Here is a 13,899-nt window from a genome sequence, read left to right as displayed (position 1 = left end):
CACGGATTGAACCGCTCAGGCGATTGGAAGGGGAGGATGTTTCTGGTCTGGGTACTTGAAGTTTGAAGATTCATGTAGTAAATCTCGGGGGACTTAGAAACACCCTCCCCTGCAATGGGGCCCCAAACGAGGACCCACCCTAGTCAGCCCCATTCCCTCCCTTCCACTGCACCCCGCTCTCTCCCCGCGCAGGGCGCCACGCTGCCTGGGGGACTGTCCGCGCGGCGGAACCTTGGTGTCGCGGCTGCCGCGGGCTGGCGGGTCGCTTTTCGGGGCGGTACCAGCTGTTGTCCTTGAGCTGGCGGGGCCGGGTGCGTCGCTGCGCGCGGTCCGGGCACCATGGTGTTCTTGCCCGACGAGTCGCGGGGGCTGCCCCCGCCGCCCATCGTGAACAGGAACTCGGTGTGGATGGGCCTGGTGGGCTGGGCGTCGGCGCTCGTGGACAACGCCTTCAACCGGCGCCCGGTCATACGAGCTGGTGAGGGAGGGAGGGAAGCTGGCGAACAGGGCCTGCGGTGGGGCTGGGACTCGGACTGGAGAGCCGGCAGGAGGGAGGCTGCGGGGTGGGGGGGCTGAGAGGCTGTTGGAGGGTGGGGCAGGAGGGAGGCTGCGGGGGGGCTGAGAGGCTGTTGGAGGGTGGGGCAGGAGGGAGGCTGCGGGGGGGCTGAGAGGCTGTTGGAGGGTGGGGCAGGAGGGAGGCTGCGGGGGGGCTGAGAGGCTGTTGGAGGGAGGGGCAGGAGGGAGGCTGCGGGGGGGGCTGAGAGGCTGTATGAGGGTGGGGCAGGAGGGAGGCTGCGGGGGGGCTGAGAGGCTGTTGGAGGGTGGGGCAGGAGGGAGGCTGCGGGGGGGGCTGAGAGGCTGTTGGAGGGTGGGGCAGGAGGGAGGCTGCGGGGGGGGGCTGAGAGGCTGTTGGAGGGTGGGGCAGGAGGGAGGCTGCGGGGGGGGGCTGAGAGGCTGTTGGAGGGAGGGGCAGGAGGGAGGCTGTTGGAGGGTGGGGCAGGAGGGAGGCTGCGGGGGGGCTGGGAGGCTGTTGGAGGGAGGGGCAGGAGGGAGGCTGCGGGGGGGGCTGAGAGGCTGTTGGAGGGTGGGGCAGGAGGGAGGCTGCGGGGGGGGCTGAGAGGCTGTTGGAGGGTGGGGCAGGAGGGAGGCTGCGGGGGGGCTGGGAGGCTGTTGGAGGGAGGGGCAGGAGGGAGGCTGCGGGGGGGGGCTGAGAGGCTGTTGGAGGGAGGGGCAGGAGGGAGGCTGCGGGGGGGGCTGAGAGGCTGTTGGAGGGAGGGGCAGGAGGGAGGCTGCGGGGGGGGCTGAGAGGCTGTTGGAGGGTGGGGCAGGAGGGAGGCTGCGGGGGGGCTGGGAGGCTGTTGGAGGGTGGGGCAGGAGGGAGGCTGCGGGGGGGGGCTGGGAGGCTGTTGGAGGGAGGGGCAGGAGGGAGGCTGCGGGGGGGGCTGAGAGGCTGTTGGAGGGAGGGGCAGGAGGGAGGCTGCGGGGGGGGGCTGAGAGGCTGTTGGAGGGTGGGGCAGGAGGGAGGCTGCGGGGGGGGGCTGAGAGGCTGTTGGAGGGTGGGGCAGGAGGGAGGCTGCGGGGGGGGCTGAGAGGCTGTATGAGGGTGGGGCAGGAGGGAGGCTGCGGGGGGGCTGGGAGGCTGTTGGAGGGAGGGACAGGAGGGAGGCTGCGGGGGGGCTGGGAGGCTGTTGGAGGGTGGGGCAGGAGGGAGGCTGCGGGGGGGGCTGAGAGGCTGTTGGAGGGTGGGGCAGGAGGGAGGCTGCGGGGGGGGCTGAGAGGCTGTTGGAGGGTGGGGCAGGAGGGAGGCTGCGGGGGGGCTGGGAGGCTGTTGGAGGGAGGGACAGGAGGGAGGCTGCGGGGGGGCTGAGAGGCTGTTGGAGGGTGGGGCAGGAGGGGGCTGAGAGGCTGTTGGAGGGTGGGGCAGGAGGAAGGCTGCGGGGGGGGGCTGAGAGGCTGTTGGAGGGTGGGGCAGGAGGGAGGCTGCAGGGGGGGCCTGAGAGGCTGTTGGAGGGTGGGGCAGGAGGGAGGCTGTTGGAGGGAGGGACAGGAGGGGGGCTGAGAGGCTGTTGCAGGGTGGCTGCGGGGGGGAGGGAGGCTGCAGGGGGGGCTGGGAGGCTGTTGGAGGGAGGCTGCGGGGGCCGGGGGGGACAGGACTGAGGTTGTCTGTTGGGCTTTAGGAGAGACTGTTTGGGAGGCAGTAGGGAGAAGATGCCTGGGGTGAGCTGCTGGGGATTGTGTGTTTGGAAGGGGATTCTGTAGGCAGTGATCTAGGAGGGACCAGTGAATAACTCCTGGTGGAAGAAGGGATTTATTATTATTTTATTTATTGTGGTAGGTTCTAGGACCCCCAGTTGTGCACCAGGGCTCCATTGTGCAAGGCATGGTACAAACGCACAACAAAAAGATTGTCCCTGCCCCAGGGCTGGAGCACCCACAGAAAAAAATTAGTGGGTGCTTAGCACCCACTGGCAGCCAACTCTTCCCCTCCATCCCAGCACCTCCTGTCCACCGCAATCAGCTTTTCCACAGCTTGCATGAGGCAGTGAGGGGAAGGAGCAAGTGTGACGTTCCCCTCTGGTGTTATCTGGACCGGTGATCTGTTAGGTCACTCCAATCCTTGACTTTGGGAGCCAGCCTGACCCCGCTCTGCTTTGCGAACCCCCAATGCTGGGCTGTTCACGTCCAGCCTTTGGTATGTAAGCTGTTCCTTGGATTGTGCAACCGAATGACAGTAGCCAATATTTCTGGTCACAAACACAAGCCTAGGAGCCTCCATCTTGTAGTGTCCAGTTATGCCCGCTGGACTCTGCAAGCTTATATGAGTTCATCAACTTAACAAAGAAATTGATATGTACCAGGCTTGTTATCCCAAGGGGAGACTCTGACACACCTCAAACCAAACGCACTGCTTCAAGTAGAATAAACAAACATCTTTATTAACTAGAAAGATACATTTTAAGTGATTATAAGTCAAAGTGTAACAAGTAGGATTTGGTCAAATGAAATAAAAGCAAAACGCATTCTAAGCTGATCTTCACACTTTCAATGCCCTTACAAACTTAGATGCTTCTCACCACAGGCTGACTGGTTGCTCTTCAGCCAGGCTCTCTCCCCTTTGATCAGTGCTTCAGTCGCTTGGTGTGGCGTCTGGTAGGTGTAGGTGGAAGAGAGAGGAAGAGCATGGCAAACATCTCTCCCTTTTATCATGTCTTTTCTTCCCTCTTGGCTTTGCTCTCTTCTCTGCCCCCCCTGCCCTCTTCAGAGTCAAGTGAGCATTACCTCATCACAGTCCCATACTGACCAAAGGAAGGGGGGTGACTCATTCAAACAGATTCTTTTGTTGTTGCCTAGGCTAGCGTCCTTTGTTCCTGTGAGGCTGGGCTGGGTTTGTTTCATACCTGCCCTGATCAGGTGTGAACTGCCTCTCTGCTCTTGGAGAGTTTTTGCCTGCGCTCATTTTAAGCCATGAGGATACATTTTCAGCCTCATAACTATATACATGAAATTATAACCTATAACATTACTGTAACAGTTATTATAACATCACTATACCGACAGTGCTCAGTGTATCGTGAGCCTTCTGAAGACACCCGACATGACAAACTTTGCGTTGGATACCACACAATCATTTTACAAGGATGAACATGGGGGTGCCGGGTGTTCATCCGAGGTACAGAGTGTCCCAGCGGGGATGGGGTGTGCTCAGGGGAGGGGGCAGAACTGGGTGGGATGGGGTGGGAAGAGGCAGAGTGGGGGCTTGGGAGAAGGGAGGTGGGGCAGGGCCTGGGGCAGAGCGGGGGCGGGAAGAGGCAGGGCAGGGGTGGGGACTTGGAGGAAGGAGTTGGGTGTGGGCGGGGCCTTGAGCGGAGCAGGAATGGGAAGGGGCTGGAGCGGGGACTTGGAGGAACAAGTCAGGTTGGGGCAGGGCCTGGAGCGGAGCTGGGGGGTTGAGAACCCCCGGGGCCTTGAGGAAGCCAATGCCTGTGATGGGGTGAATCTATACTTCATTGAGGTATCTAATCCCCATACACCCCCAGCCCTGACAGTGCCCCTGGGCCTACAAGGCAGATGTGAGACTCTTACCAATAATGCCTCTATCTCTCCCCATTTCCTGTGGGGGGGCTTTTTCCACAACTACTGTCAGCTGACAGGTGTGGACTCTGATGGGAATCTTTCCATTTTCCACTTTGCTTATCCTGAACACTTGATAGTGACAGTCTCATCTGTATCATGTACCCCTGGTTTTATTCTGGAAGATGAATGTGATCAGACTCAGAGCCCGTCAAGACCTCCTTCTCAGTAGTCCTAGGGATCTAGGTGTATGTCTATCGATCTTGACTGAGGTTTCAGATGAAGGTGTAACACCGTCATTTCCACTGCCCAGTCCCTGATGGTACATGGGAAAATTCCTTCCCTCCACCCCCATTCCTGGTGATCCGTTCTGTGCATGTGAGCAAGCGTTGTCCTAATCCTAGTTAGGCATCTACTTCCATCAATATCCTGAGAGCCTAAGTAATCATTTGTCTTTTTCTTGGGGATTCTTCCTGTATCCAAGTTACTAATCTCCAGACCATGGCTCTAATAATAATCAGATTGTGCGAAGTCACCTGTAATAAATATTCAGCAATCTGGGTGGCTTTAGTTTAAGTTGGAATCTTAAACATAGTGACTGTTGCAGCCTTCATGTTGAAGGCTGATACCTTCAGAATGCATCCCTAGCACCGATGAGACTAAGGCTGCTATTTTTGTGGGTCTGAATTTTTAACAAACACATGTTGAAAGCAGGGGGAAAGAAAAATCATAACTTCCATGTGTAGCAATGATATCTATAACATTACTTATCGTTTTCTCTGGATTTTTTTTCCACCTTGCAGGAGTACACCGTCAGGTCCTGTATGCCACTGTGGGCTGGTGTGTTGGATATTATATCGGTAAACGTGCAGACTATATTCATGCTAAACGGGACAGAGATCTGATGGAATACATTAGGCAACATCCGGAAGATTTTAAGGAAAAAGGTATACTGAGTTGCTGTTTTAAGAAAGACATTGCAAACTAGTTAATAGGTGATAAATTCTGGTATGCCCAAGTCAGAATACAGTCTTTCAGAACAGGCCACAACTGGCTAGTATCACCTCTTTGACTGAGTCACAATTTAAAGTGATCTAGAAAGTCAGGAAAGTTATGATAGAGAAATGAACCTTTCTTACTCAACAGATCTGCTGCCTTGGTGGTTTTCTGTTGTTTCCATTTACTTCACTGAGGAAATAAGCTTTTAAAAGTAAGCACTGCAGAGGCAATATAGCTGTGGAGGAGCAAACTGAATTATAGATGTTAGAGATGTCGGAGACCTAGTTTATGATTTTTTGTATTTTGGTAACCAAGACTGGGGCCCTTCTTTGCTAGGCACTTTGCTAACTTATGGTGAGAGATGACCCCTGACCCAAACAGCTTACCATCTAAATGATAGTAGGTTATCCATTGTGGGGCTGTTCTCCACAATATGTGTTGTCCCTTGTGTTTCTGGGTTTAAACATCCCATTTAATTGGCTTCTACCACCTCCTCTGGAGGCTGTTCCATTGCTTCAAAGGTTTTACTAGATTCTCTGATCTTATCTGATACCAGTAGGAACTGTCTATTAAATTCCCACTACAGCTCTTGTGGTGATGATATGAGGCAGACCAAACCCAGCTTGTTTTTCAGATCCACTTTGTCAGCTGGGAACTAGGTAGGGGGAAATGACTTTGTATATTTTGTTCTGGAATAATTGAGAGAACGAATGTGGACCCTGCCTCCCTCCAGAGGCCTTTGTACCGAATCACACTTCAACTTAAATCTCCATGAACTGCAGTGTTTGCATCAACAGCATCCTTTGGCCAATTTTTCAGAGGACTATCCACAATGATTCCAAGATCTCTTTCTTGAGTTATAACAGCTAATTTAGACTCCATCATTTTATATGTATAGTTGGATTTATGTTTTCCAATGTGCATTATTTTGCATTTATCAACATTGAATTTCATTTTGCCATTTTGTTGCCTTGTCACCCAGTTTTGTGAGATCCCTTTGCAACTCTTTGCAGTCTGCATGGGACTTAACTATCTTGAGTAGTTTTGTATCACCTGCAAATTTTGCCACCTCACTGTTTATCCTCTTTTCCAGGTCATTTATGAGTATGTTGAACAGCACTTGTCCCAGTACAGACCTCTGGGGGCACCACTATTTATCTCTCTCCATTCTGAAAACTGACCATTTATTCCTGCCCTTTGTTTCTGATCTTTTAACCAGTTACCGATCCATGAGAGGACTTTTCCTCTTATCCCATGACACATTACTTTGCTTAAAAGCCTTTGTTGAGAGAACTTGTCGCAGGATTTCTGAAAGTCTAAGTACAATGTATCCACTGGATCACTCTTGTGTACATAGACTCATAGACATTAAGGTCAGAAGGGACCATTAAGATATCTAGTCTGACCTCCTGCACAATGCGGGCCATGGAATCTCACCCACCCACCCCTGCAATAAACCTCTCACCTGTGTCTGAGCTATTGAAGTCCTCAAATCATGGTTTAAAGACTTCAAGGTGCAGAGAATCCTCCAGCAAGTGACCTGTGCCCCATGCTACAGAGGAAGGCGAAAAAACCCCAGGGCCTCTTCCAGTCTGCCCTGGAGGAAAATTCCTTCCCGACCCCAAATATGGTGATCAGCTGAACCCTGAGGATGTGGGCAAGACTCACCAGCCAGATACCCAGGAAAGAATTCTCTGTAGTAACTCAGATCCTACCCCATTTAACATCCCATCACAGGCCATTGAGCTTATTTACCATGAATATTTACCATGCTTTTCTGAAAATCTAAGTACACTGTATCCACTGGATCCCCCTTGTCCACATGCTTGTTTACCCCCTCAAAGAATTTTAGTAGATTGGTGAGGCATGATTTCCTTTTACAGAAATCATGTTGACTCTTTCCCAACAAATTGTGTTCATCTACATGTCTGATAATTCTGTTCTTTGTTATAGTTTCAACCAATTTGCCCGGTACCAAAGTTAGGCTCACTGGCCTGTAATTGCCAGGATTGTCTCTGGAGGCTTTTTTTAAAAATTGGCATCACTTTAGCTATCCTCCAGTCATTTGGTGCAGAAGCTGATGTAAATGATAGGTTACAGACTACCAGTTAGTAGTTCTGCAATTCCACATTGAGTTCCTTCAGACCTCTTGGGTGAATACCATCTGGCCCTGGAGACTTTTTAATTTATCAATTTGTTCCAAAACCTCCTCTGACACCTCAGTCTCACAGTTCCTCAGATTTGTCACCTAAAAAGAATGGCTCAGGATGAGGATTCTCCCTCACATCTTCAGCTGTGAATACTGATGCAAAGAATTCATTCAGTTTCTCCACAATGGCCTTATCCCCCTCAAGTACTCTTTTAGCATCTTGATCGTCCCATGGCTTCAACTTTGTTCCACTGCTATAATTTTAATAGTTCTGGAATATTGTCTCCTCATGCAGTCTAAAACTGTTGGCATAGAGGTAGGAAAGGAGGGCAGTTAGTGTGCAGCTGTGACCATTCTTTTCAGAAACTGATGAGAAATGGCTAATGAACCCACTGTGATCCCATTAGAGGCAGGCTGGAAATTGTACTTAGATTAACATAGTGAACCATGGACTACTACTCTGTGATTCAGGCTTTGTGTGCACTCATTATAGATTAGAATCATAGAATATCAGGGTTGGAAGGGACCTCAGGAGGTCATCTAGTCCAACCCCCTGCTCAAAGCAGGACCAATCCCCAATTAAATCATCCCAGCCAGGGCTTTGTCAAGCCTGACCTTAAAAAATCCTAAGGAAGGAGATTCTACCACCTCCCTAGGTAACGCATTCCAGTGTTTCACCACCCTCCTAGTGAAAAAGTTTTTCCTAATATCCAATCTAAACCTCCCCCACTGCAACTTGAGACCATTACTCCTTGTCCTGTCCTCTTCTACCACTGAGAATAGTCTAGAACCGTCCTCTCTGGAACCTCCTCTCAGGTGGTTGAAAGCAGTTATCAAATCTCCCCTCATTCTTCTCTTCTGCAGACTAAACAATCCCAGTTGCCTCAGCCTCTCCTCATAAGTCATGTGTTCCAGACCCCTAATCATTTTTGTTGCCCTTCGCTGGACTCTCTCCAATTTATCCACATCCTTCTTGTAGTGTGGGGCCCAAAACTGGACACAGTACTCCAGATGAGGCCTCACCAATGTCGAATAGAGGGGAACGATCACGTCCCTCGATCTGCTGGCTATGCCCCTACTTATACATCCCAAAATGCCATTGGCCTTCTTGGCAACAAGGGCACACTGCTGACTCATATCCAGCTTCTCGTCCACTGTCACCCCTAGGTCCTTTTCCGCAGAACTGCTGCCTAGCCATTCGGTCCCTAGTCTGTAGCTGTGCATTGGGTTCTTCCATCCTAAGTGCAGGACCCTGCACTTATCCTTATTGAACCTCATCAGATTTCTTTTGGCCCAATCCTCCAATTTGTCTAGGTCCCTCTGTATCCTATCCCTGCCCTCCAGTGTATCTACCACTCCTCCTAGTTTAGTATCATCCGCAAATTTGCTGAGAGTGCAATCCACACCATCCTCCAGATCATTTATGAAGATATTGAACAAAACCGGCCCCAGGACCAACCCCTGGGGCACTCCACTTGACACCGGCTGCCAACTAGACATGGAGCCTTGATCACTACCCGTTGAGCCCGACAATCTAGCCAACTTTCTACCCACCTTATAGTGCATTCATCCAGCCCATATTTCTTTAACTTGCTGACAAGAATACTGTGGGAGACCGTGTCAAAAGCTTTGCTAAAGTCAAGAAACAATACATCCACTGCTTTCCTTCATCCACAGAACCATTAATCTCATCACAGAAGGCGATTAGATTAGTCAGGCATGACTTTCCCTTGGTGAATCCTGACTGTTCCTGATCACTTTCCTCTCATGTAAGTGCTTCAGGATTGATTCTTTGAGGACCTGCTCCATGATTTTTCCGGGGACGAGGTGAGGCGGACTGGCCTGTAGTTCCCAGGATCCTCCTTCTTCCCTTTTTTAAAGATGGGCACTACATTAGCCTTTTTCCAGTCATCTGGGACTTTCCCCATTCGCCACGAGTTTTCAAAGATAATGGTCAACAGCTCTGCAATCACAGCCGCCAATTCCTTTAGCACTCTTGGATGCAACTCGTCCAGCCCCATGGACTTGTGCACGTCCAGCTTTTCTAAATAGTCCCTAACCACCTCTTTCTCCACAGAGGGCTGGCCATCTACTCCCCGTGCTGTGATGCCCAGCGCAGCAGTCTGGGAGCTGACCTTGTTCGTGAAGACAGAGGCAAAAAAAGCATTGAGTACGTTAGCTTTTTCCACATCCTCTTTCACTAGGTTGCCTCCCTCATTCAGTAAGGGGCCCACACTTTCCTTGGCTTTCTTCTTGCTGCCAACATACCTGAAGAAACCCTTCTTGTTACTCTTAACATCTGTTGCTAGCTGCAGCTCCAGGTGCGATTTGGCCCTCCTGATTTTATTCCTACATGCCCGAGCAATATTTTTATACTCTTCCCTGGTCATATGTCCAACCTTCCACTTCTTGTAAGCTTCTTTTTTATGTTTAAGATCCGCTAGTATTTCACCGTCAAGCCAAGTTGGTTGCCTGCCATATTTACTATTCTTTCGACTCATCGGGATGGTTTGTGCCTGTAACCTCAACAGGGATTCCTTGAAATACAGCCAGCTCTCCTGGACTCCTTTCCCCCTCATGTTATTCCCCCAGGGGATCCTACCCATCTGTTCCCTGAGGGTTTGCTTTCCTGAAGTTTGCTTTCCTGAAGGCCAGGGTCCGTATCCTGCTGCTACCCTTTCTTCCCTGTGTCAGGATCCTGAACTCAACCTACTCATGGTCACTGCCTCCCAGATTCCCATCCACTTTGCTTCCCCCACTAATTCTTCCCACTTTGTGAGCAGCAGGTCAAGAAAATCTCCCCCTCTAGTTGGCTCCTCTAGCACTTGCACCAGGAAATTGTCCCCTACGCTTTCCAAAAGCTTCCTGGATTGTCTATGCACCGCTGTATTGCTCTCCCAGCAGATATCAGGAAAATTAAAGTCACCCATGAGAACCAGGGCATGTGATCTAGTTGCTTCTGCGAGTTGCCGGAAGAAAGCCTCATCCGCCTCATCCCCCTGGTCCGGTGGTCTATAGCAGACTCCCACCACGACATCACTCTTGTTGCTCACACTTCTAAACTTGAGACACTCAGGTTTTTCTGCAGTTTCGTACCGGAGCTCTGAGCAGTCATGCTGCTCCCTTACATACAGTGCTACTCCCCCACCTTTTCTGCCCTGCCTGTCCTTCCTGAACAGTTTATAACCATCCATGACAGTACTCCAGTCATGTGAGTTATCCCACCAAGTCTCTGTTATTCCAATCATGTCATAATTCCTTGACATCACCAGGACCTCCAGTTCTCCCTGCTTGTTTCCAAGGCTTTGTGCATTCGTATATACGCACTTGAGATAACCTGCTGATCGCCTCTCATTCTCAGTATGAGGCAGGAGCCCTCCCCTCACAGACGTTCCTGCCTGTGCTTCCTCCCGGTATCCCGTTTTCCCACTTACCTCAGGGCTTTGGTCTCCTTCCCCCGGTGAACCTAGTTTAAAGCCCTCCTCACTAGGTTAGCCAGCCTGCTCGCGAAGATGCTTTTCCCTCTCTTCGTAAGATGGAGGCCGTCTCTGCCCAGCACTCCTCCTTCATGGAACACCATCCCATGGTCAGAGAATCCAAAGCCTTCTCTCCGACACCACCTGCGTAGCCATTCGTTGACTTCCACGATTCGACGGTCCCTACCCAGGCCTTTTCCTTCCACGGGGAGGATGGACGAGAACACCACTTGCGCCTCAAACTCCTTTATCCTTCTTCCCAGAGCCACGTAGTCCGCAGTGATCCGCTCAAGGTCATTCTTGGCAGTATCATTGGTGCCCACGTGGAGAAGCAGGAAGGGGTAGCGATCCGAGGGCTTGATGAGTCTCGGCAGTCTCTCCGTCACATCGCAAATCTGAGCCCCTGGCAAGCAGCAGACTTCTCCGTTTTCCCGGCGAATTACATTTGTTTGCAAGAATGGAAACTTAGCTCTTGATTAGTCACTAGGGTGCCATTGTGTGTGTGTGTGAGACAAAAGTAAAAGGTATCAAGCTAGTGACAGACCTATTCTGAGTTTTCTCCTTTCTGAAGGGTCATGGAGACGATAGGGGTGTTTTAACTCCTCCTATAACTTTTTCAAGACATACCTTTTGCCATAGTTTTATTTCCCTTCCCACTTAACACAACCCCATCTTCTGCTAGCCATGTTCACCAAAACCTGCCTGTCAAGCAGAGGGGGAAACTGCCACTTCAGAGGGTTTCTTCATTTCCCAGCCGAATCAGATATTAAGTGGAGTTTAGCCTGATTACTTCCTCCCCAATCTCTGGGTATTAAAAGCCTGATTCAAAGTCCATTGAATTAAGTGCAACATTCTTCATTTGGCCAGGAGCAGTAATCCTCAATTTACCTAGATTGCAACGTTCACTTTATCGACAAACATGCCAGGTGAAATAAGCCTTAGTAGAAACGTTATGGCTCCATAGTACAATAGAATCTTGCTAACTAGCTTTGCCTGAGAGAGCCATGGTGACTGAATTTTAGAAAATTAGCAATGATGGGAAGAGGGACTCAAGTTTACTGCCTAGCAAAATATATTTGGTTAAGTGGAGTTTAGTTATGCTTTTCCATTATGTGCCAGTAAATATTCTGTAGAAGTAATGAAGTTCTTGATAGTGAGACCTCTTTACAGGGCTCTGCTACTAAACCTTCACTGGGAAGGGGAGAGAGGAATGTTCAGTTTGTGAAGCAAAGTGCTACTGTAGTAAAGCCTGATCCAAAACCCACTGGAGTTAATGAAAGACAGGATCCCATTAACTTCAGATGACTTTGGATCTGGCCTGTAGCAAATGTTCTGATTTACTGATTATTGATCAATAACAAACCCTCTCTAAATGCTGAATAAGCTTTCGTAATTGTACTTGATTACCTTTTGTAGATAAGAAAATCCTAGCTGAGGTACTGGAGGACTTCCATCCAATTCGCTGAAAACGTCTCAAGAACTACAGACTTGTTCACCAGATCGTGTTTCGTGAGACCACTCCCAAATATATTTGAGCAGACTGTATGTCAGTTATTGTTCAAATGCCACTGGTTGAAAAACAAAACAAAAAAACCACACTTACTGTATTCTTATAATTAAAACTATGAATAATTAGTGTGTTCCATTTGTTGTTAATATTTATCTCAGTATTTTGCAATGCATTTAGCTCTTTTATTCTATTTAAATGTTAGTTTTGAGTTGCCTGTTAACTATTGTGAAATGAGAACTGCTGCACCAAAGAAAATCGTGGAGGTCAGTTACTAGTCTGTTGATGTAGAGGAAAATACAGGTCCCCTTCTTCCTGAGAGCGAAATTTAATCCCTGCCTTCTGTTATTGTTAACGCATTCTTTGAGTCTTGGTCACACTGTGGCCTTGCCTATGCGGAGCTCATTGCAGGATTGGGGCCAAAGTTAGCCTTGCTAGGAAGGGTTTCCATACTGGCTGAGAGAGAATGCAGTATTGACAAGGCATCCATACTTGATCCCCTTTAGGATCCTATTCTCCACTTGCTTTCTCTCTGTTGTTATTACTTGGATCCAAATTTTTCCAGCTTTGGTGCCTAAAGTTAGGCCCACAAATCCATATCTAGGCACCAACGTTTGTTGTTTTTTCTTTTCCCCAGAGATGCTGAGTATCCACAATTCCTCAACTTCAGTGGGAATTGCAGGGGCTCAGCATCTCTGAAGATCAGGCCACTTATTTAAATGCCTAAATACAGATGTCTCTAAAATTAGACATTGAAACAAAGTTGTTGACCTATAGGGTGGTGTGACCCAGTCTCTTTCCTCATTATTGAGTTGAGATCCAAGACAAATATCTGAAAAATTAGTTAAAGTTTAACTCCTGAATAAGCTTTTCCAAGTTTGCACAAACTGCTCTCTCATGCCCTTGGCACACATCCTGGTTTATAACTTTTGGGCCATGCTTTAAGCTCATGACCCTTGTTTGGTGCAGAATTTGTTGCTGTATTTAAACCTTTTATTTTTCTGCTGTTACTGTTCCAACTTTTCTTCATCCATGTATAGAATCCTGGAAATGTTGGACTGGAAGGGACCTCAAGTGGTTGTCTGTTCTAGTCCATCTCCTCACACTGAAGCAGGATTAAGTATACCTACACCATCCCTGACAGGTGTTTGTCTAATCTGTTCTCTAAAACCTCCAGAGATGGGGATTTCGTAGCCTCCCTAGGTAACTATCCTAATCATTAGAACGATTATCTTAATATCTAACCTAAATCTTCCTTTCTGCAAATTAAGCTGATTACTTCTTGTCCTTCCCTTGTATGTGGAAAGCAATTGGTCACGATCCTCTTTATAACAACCTTCTACATATTTGAAGACTGTTATCAGGTCCCCTCTCATCCTTCACTTCTCTAGACTAAACATTCCAAATTCTTTCTGCCTTTCCTCATAGATCATGTTTTCTAAACCTCTTATCATTTTTGTTGCTCTCACCTGGACCCCACCAGTGCCAAGTACAGTGGGACAGTTACCTCCCAAGTCTTCCTGTTAATACAGCCCAGAATGACATTTGCCTTTTTCTCAACAGCATCACACTGTTGACTCATGTTCCATTTGTGATCACTAGAACCCCCAGATCCTTTTCTGCAGTACTGCTGCAAAGCCCGTTATTCCCCATTTTTCCTTCCTAAGTGTAGTACTTTGCACTTGTCTTTATTGACT

At 49.4% G+C, this 13,899-nt stretch overlaps 1 protein-coding gene across 1 annotated transcript; it reads left to right on the top strand.

The window, feature by feature from the left end:
* Positions 1 to 267: 267 nt before the first annotated feature.
* NDUFC2 (NADH:ubiquinone oxidoreductase subunit C2) lies at positions 268 to 12,330 on the top strand. The gene is made up of 3 exons (XM_073335474.2): positions 268 to 478; positions 4,875 to 5,018; positions 12,112 to 12,330. The coding sequence occupies exons 1-3, from the start codon at positions 340 to 342 to the stop codon at positions 12,159 to 12,161; spliced, it is 333 nt and encodes a 110-aa protein (XP_073191575.1). The 5' UTR covers positions 268 to 339; the 3' UTR covers positions 12,162 to 12,330.
* The last annotated feature ends 1,569 nt before the right edge of the window (positions 12,331 to 13,899 follow it).

The sequence above is a fragment of the Lepidochelys kempii genome, chromosome 1 (genome assembly GCF_965140285.1).
Source record: "Lepidochelys kempii isolate rLepKem1 chromosome 1, rLepKem1.hap1, whole genome shotgun sequence".
Lineage (NCBI taxonomy): Eukaryota > Metazoa > Chordata > Testudines > Cheloniidae > Lepidochelys > Lepidochelys kempii.
This window is presented reverse-complemented; position numbering and strand designations above follow the sequence as displayed.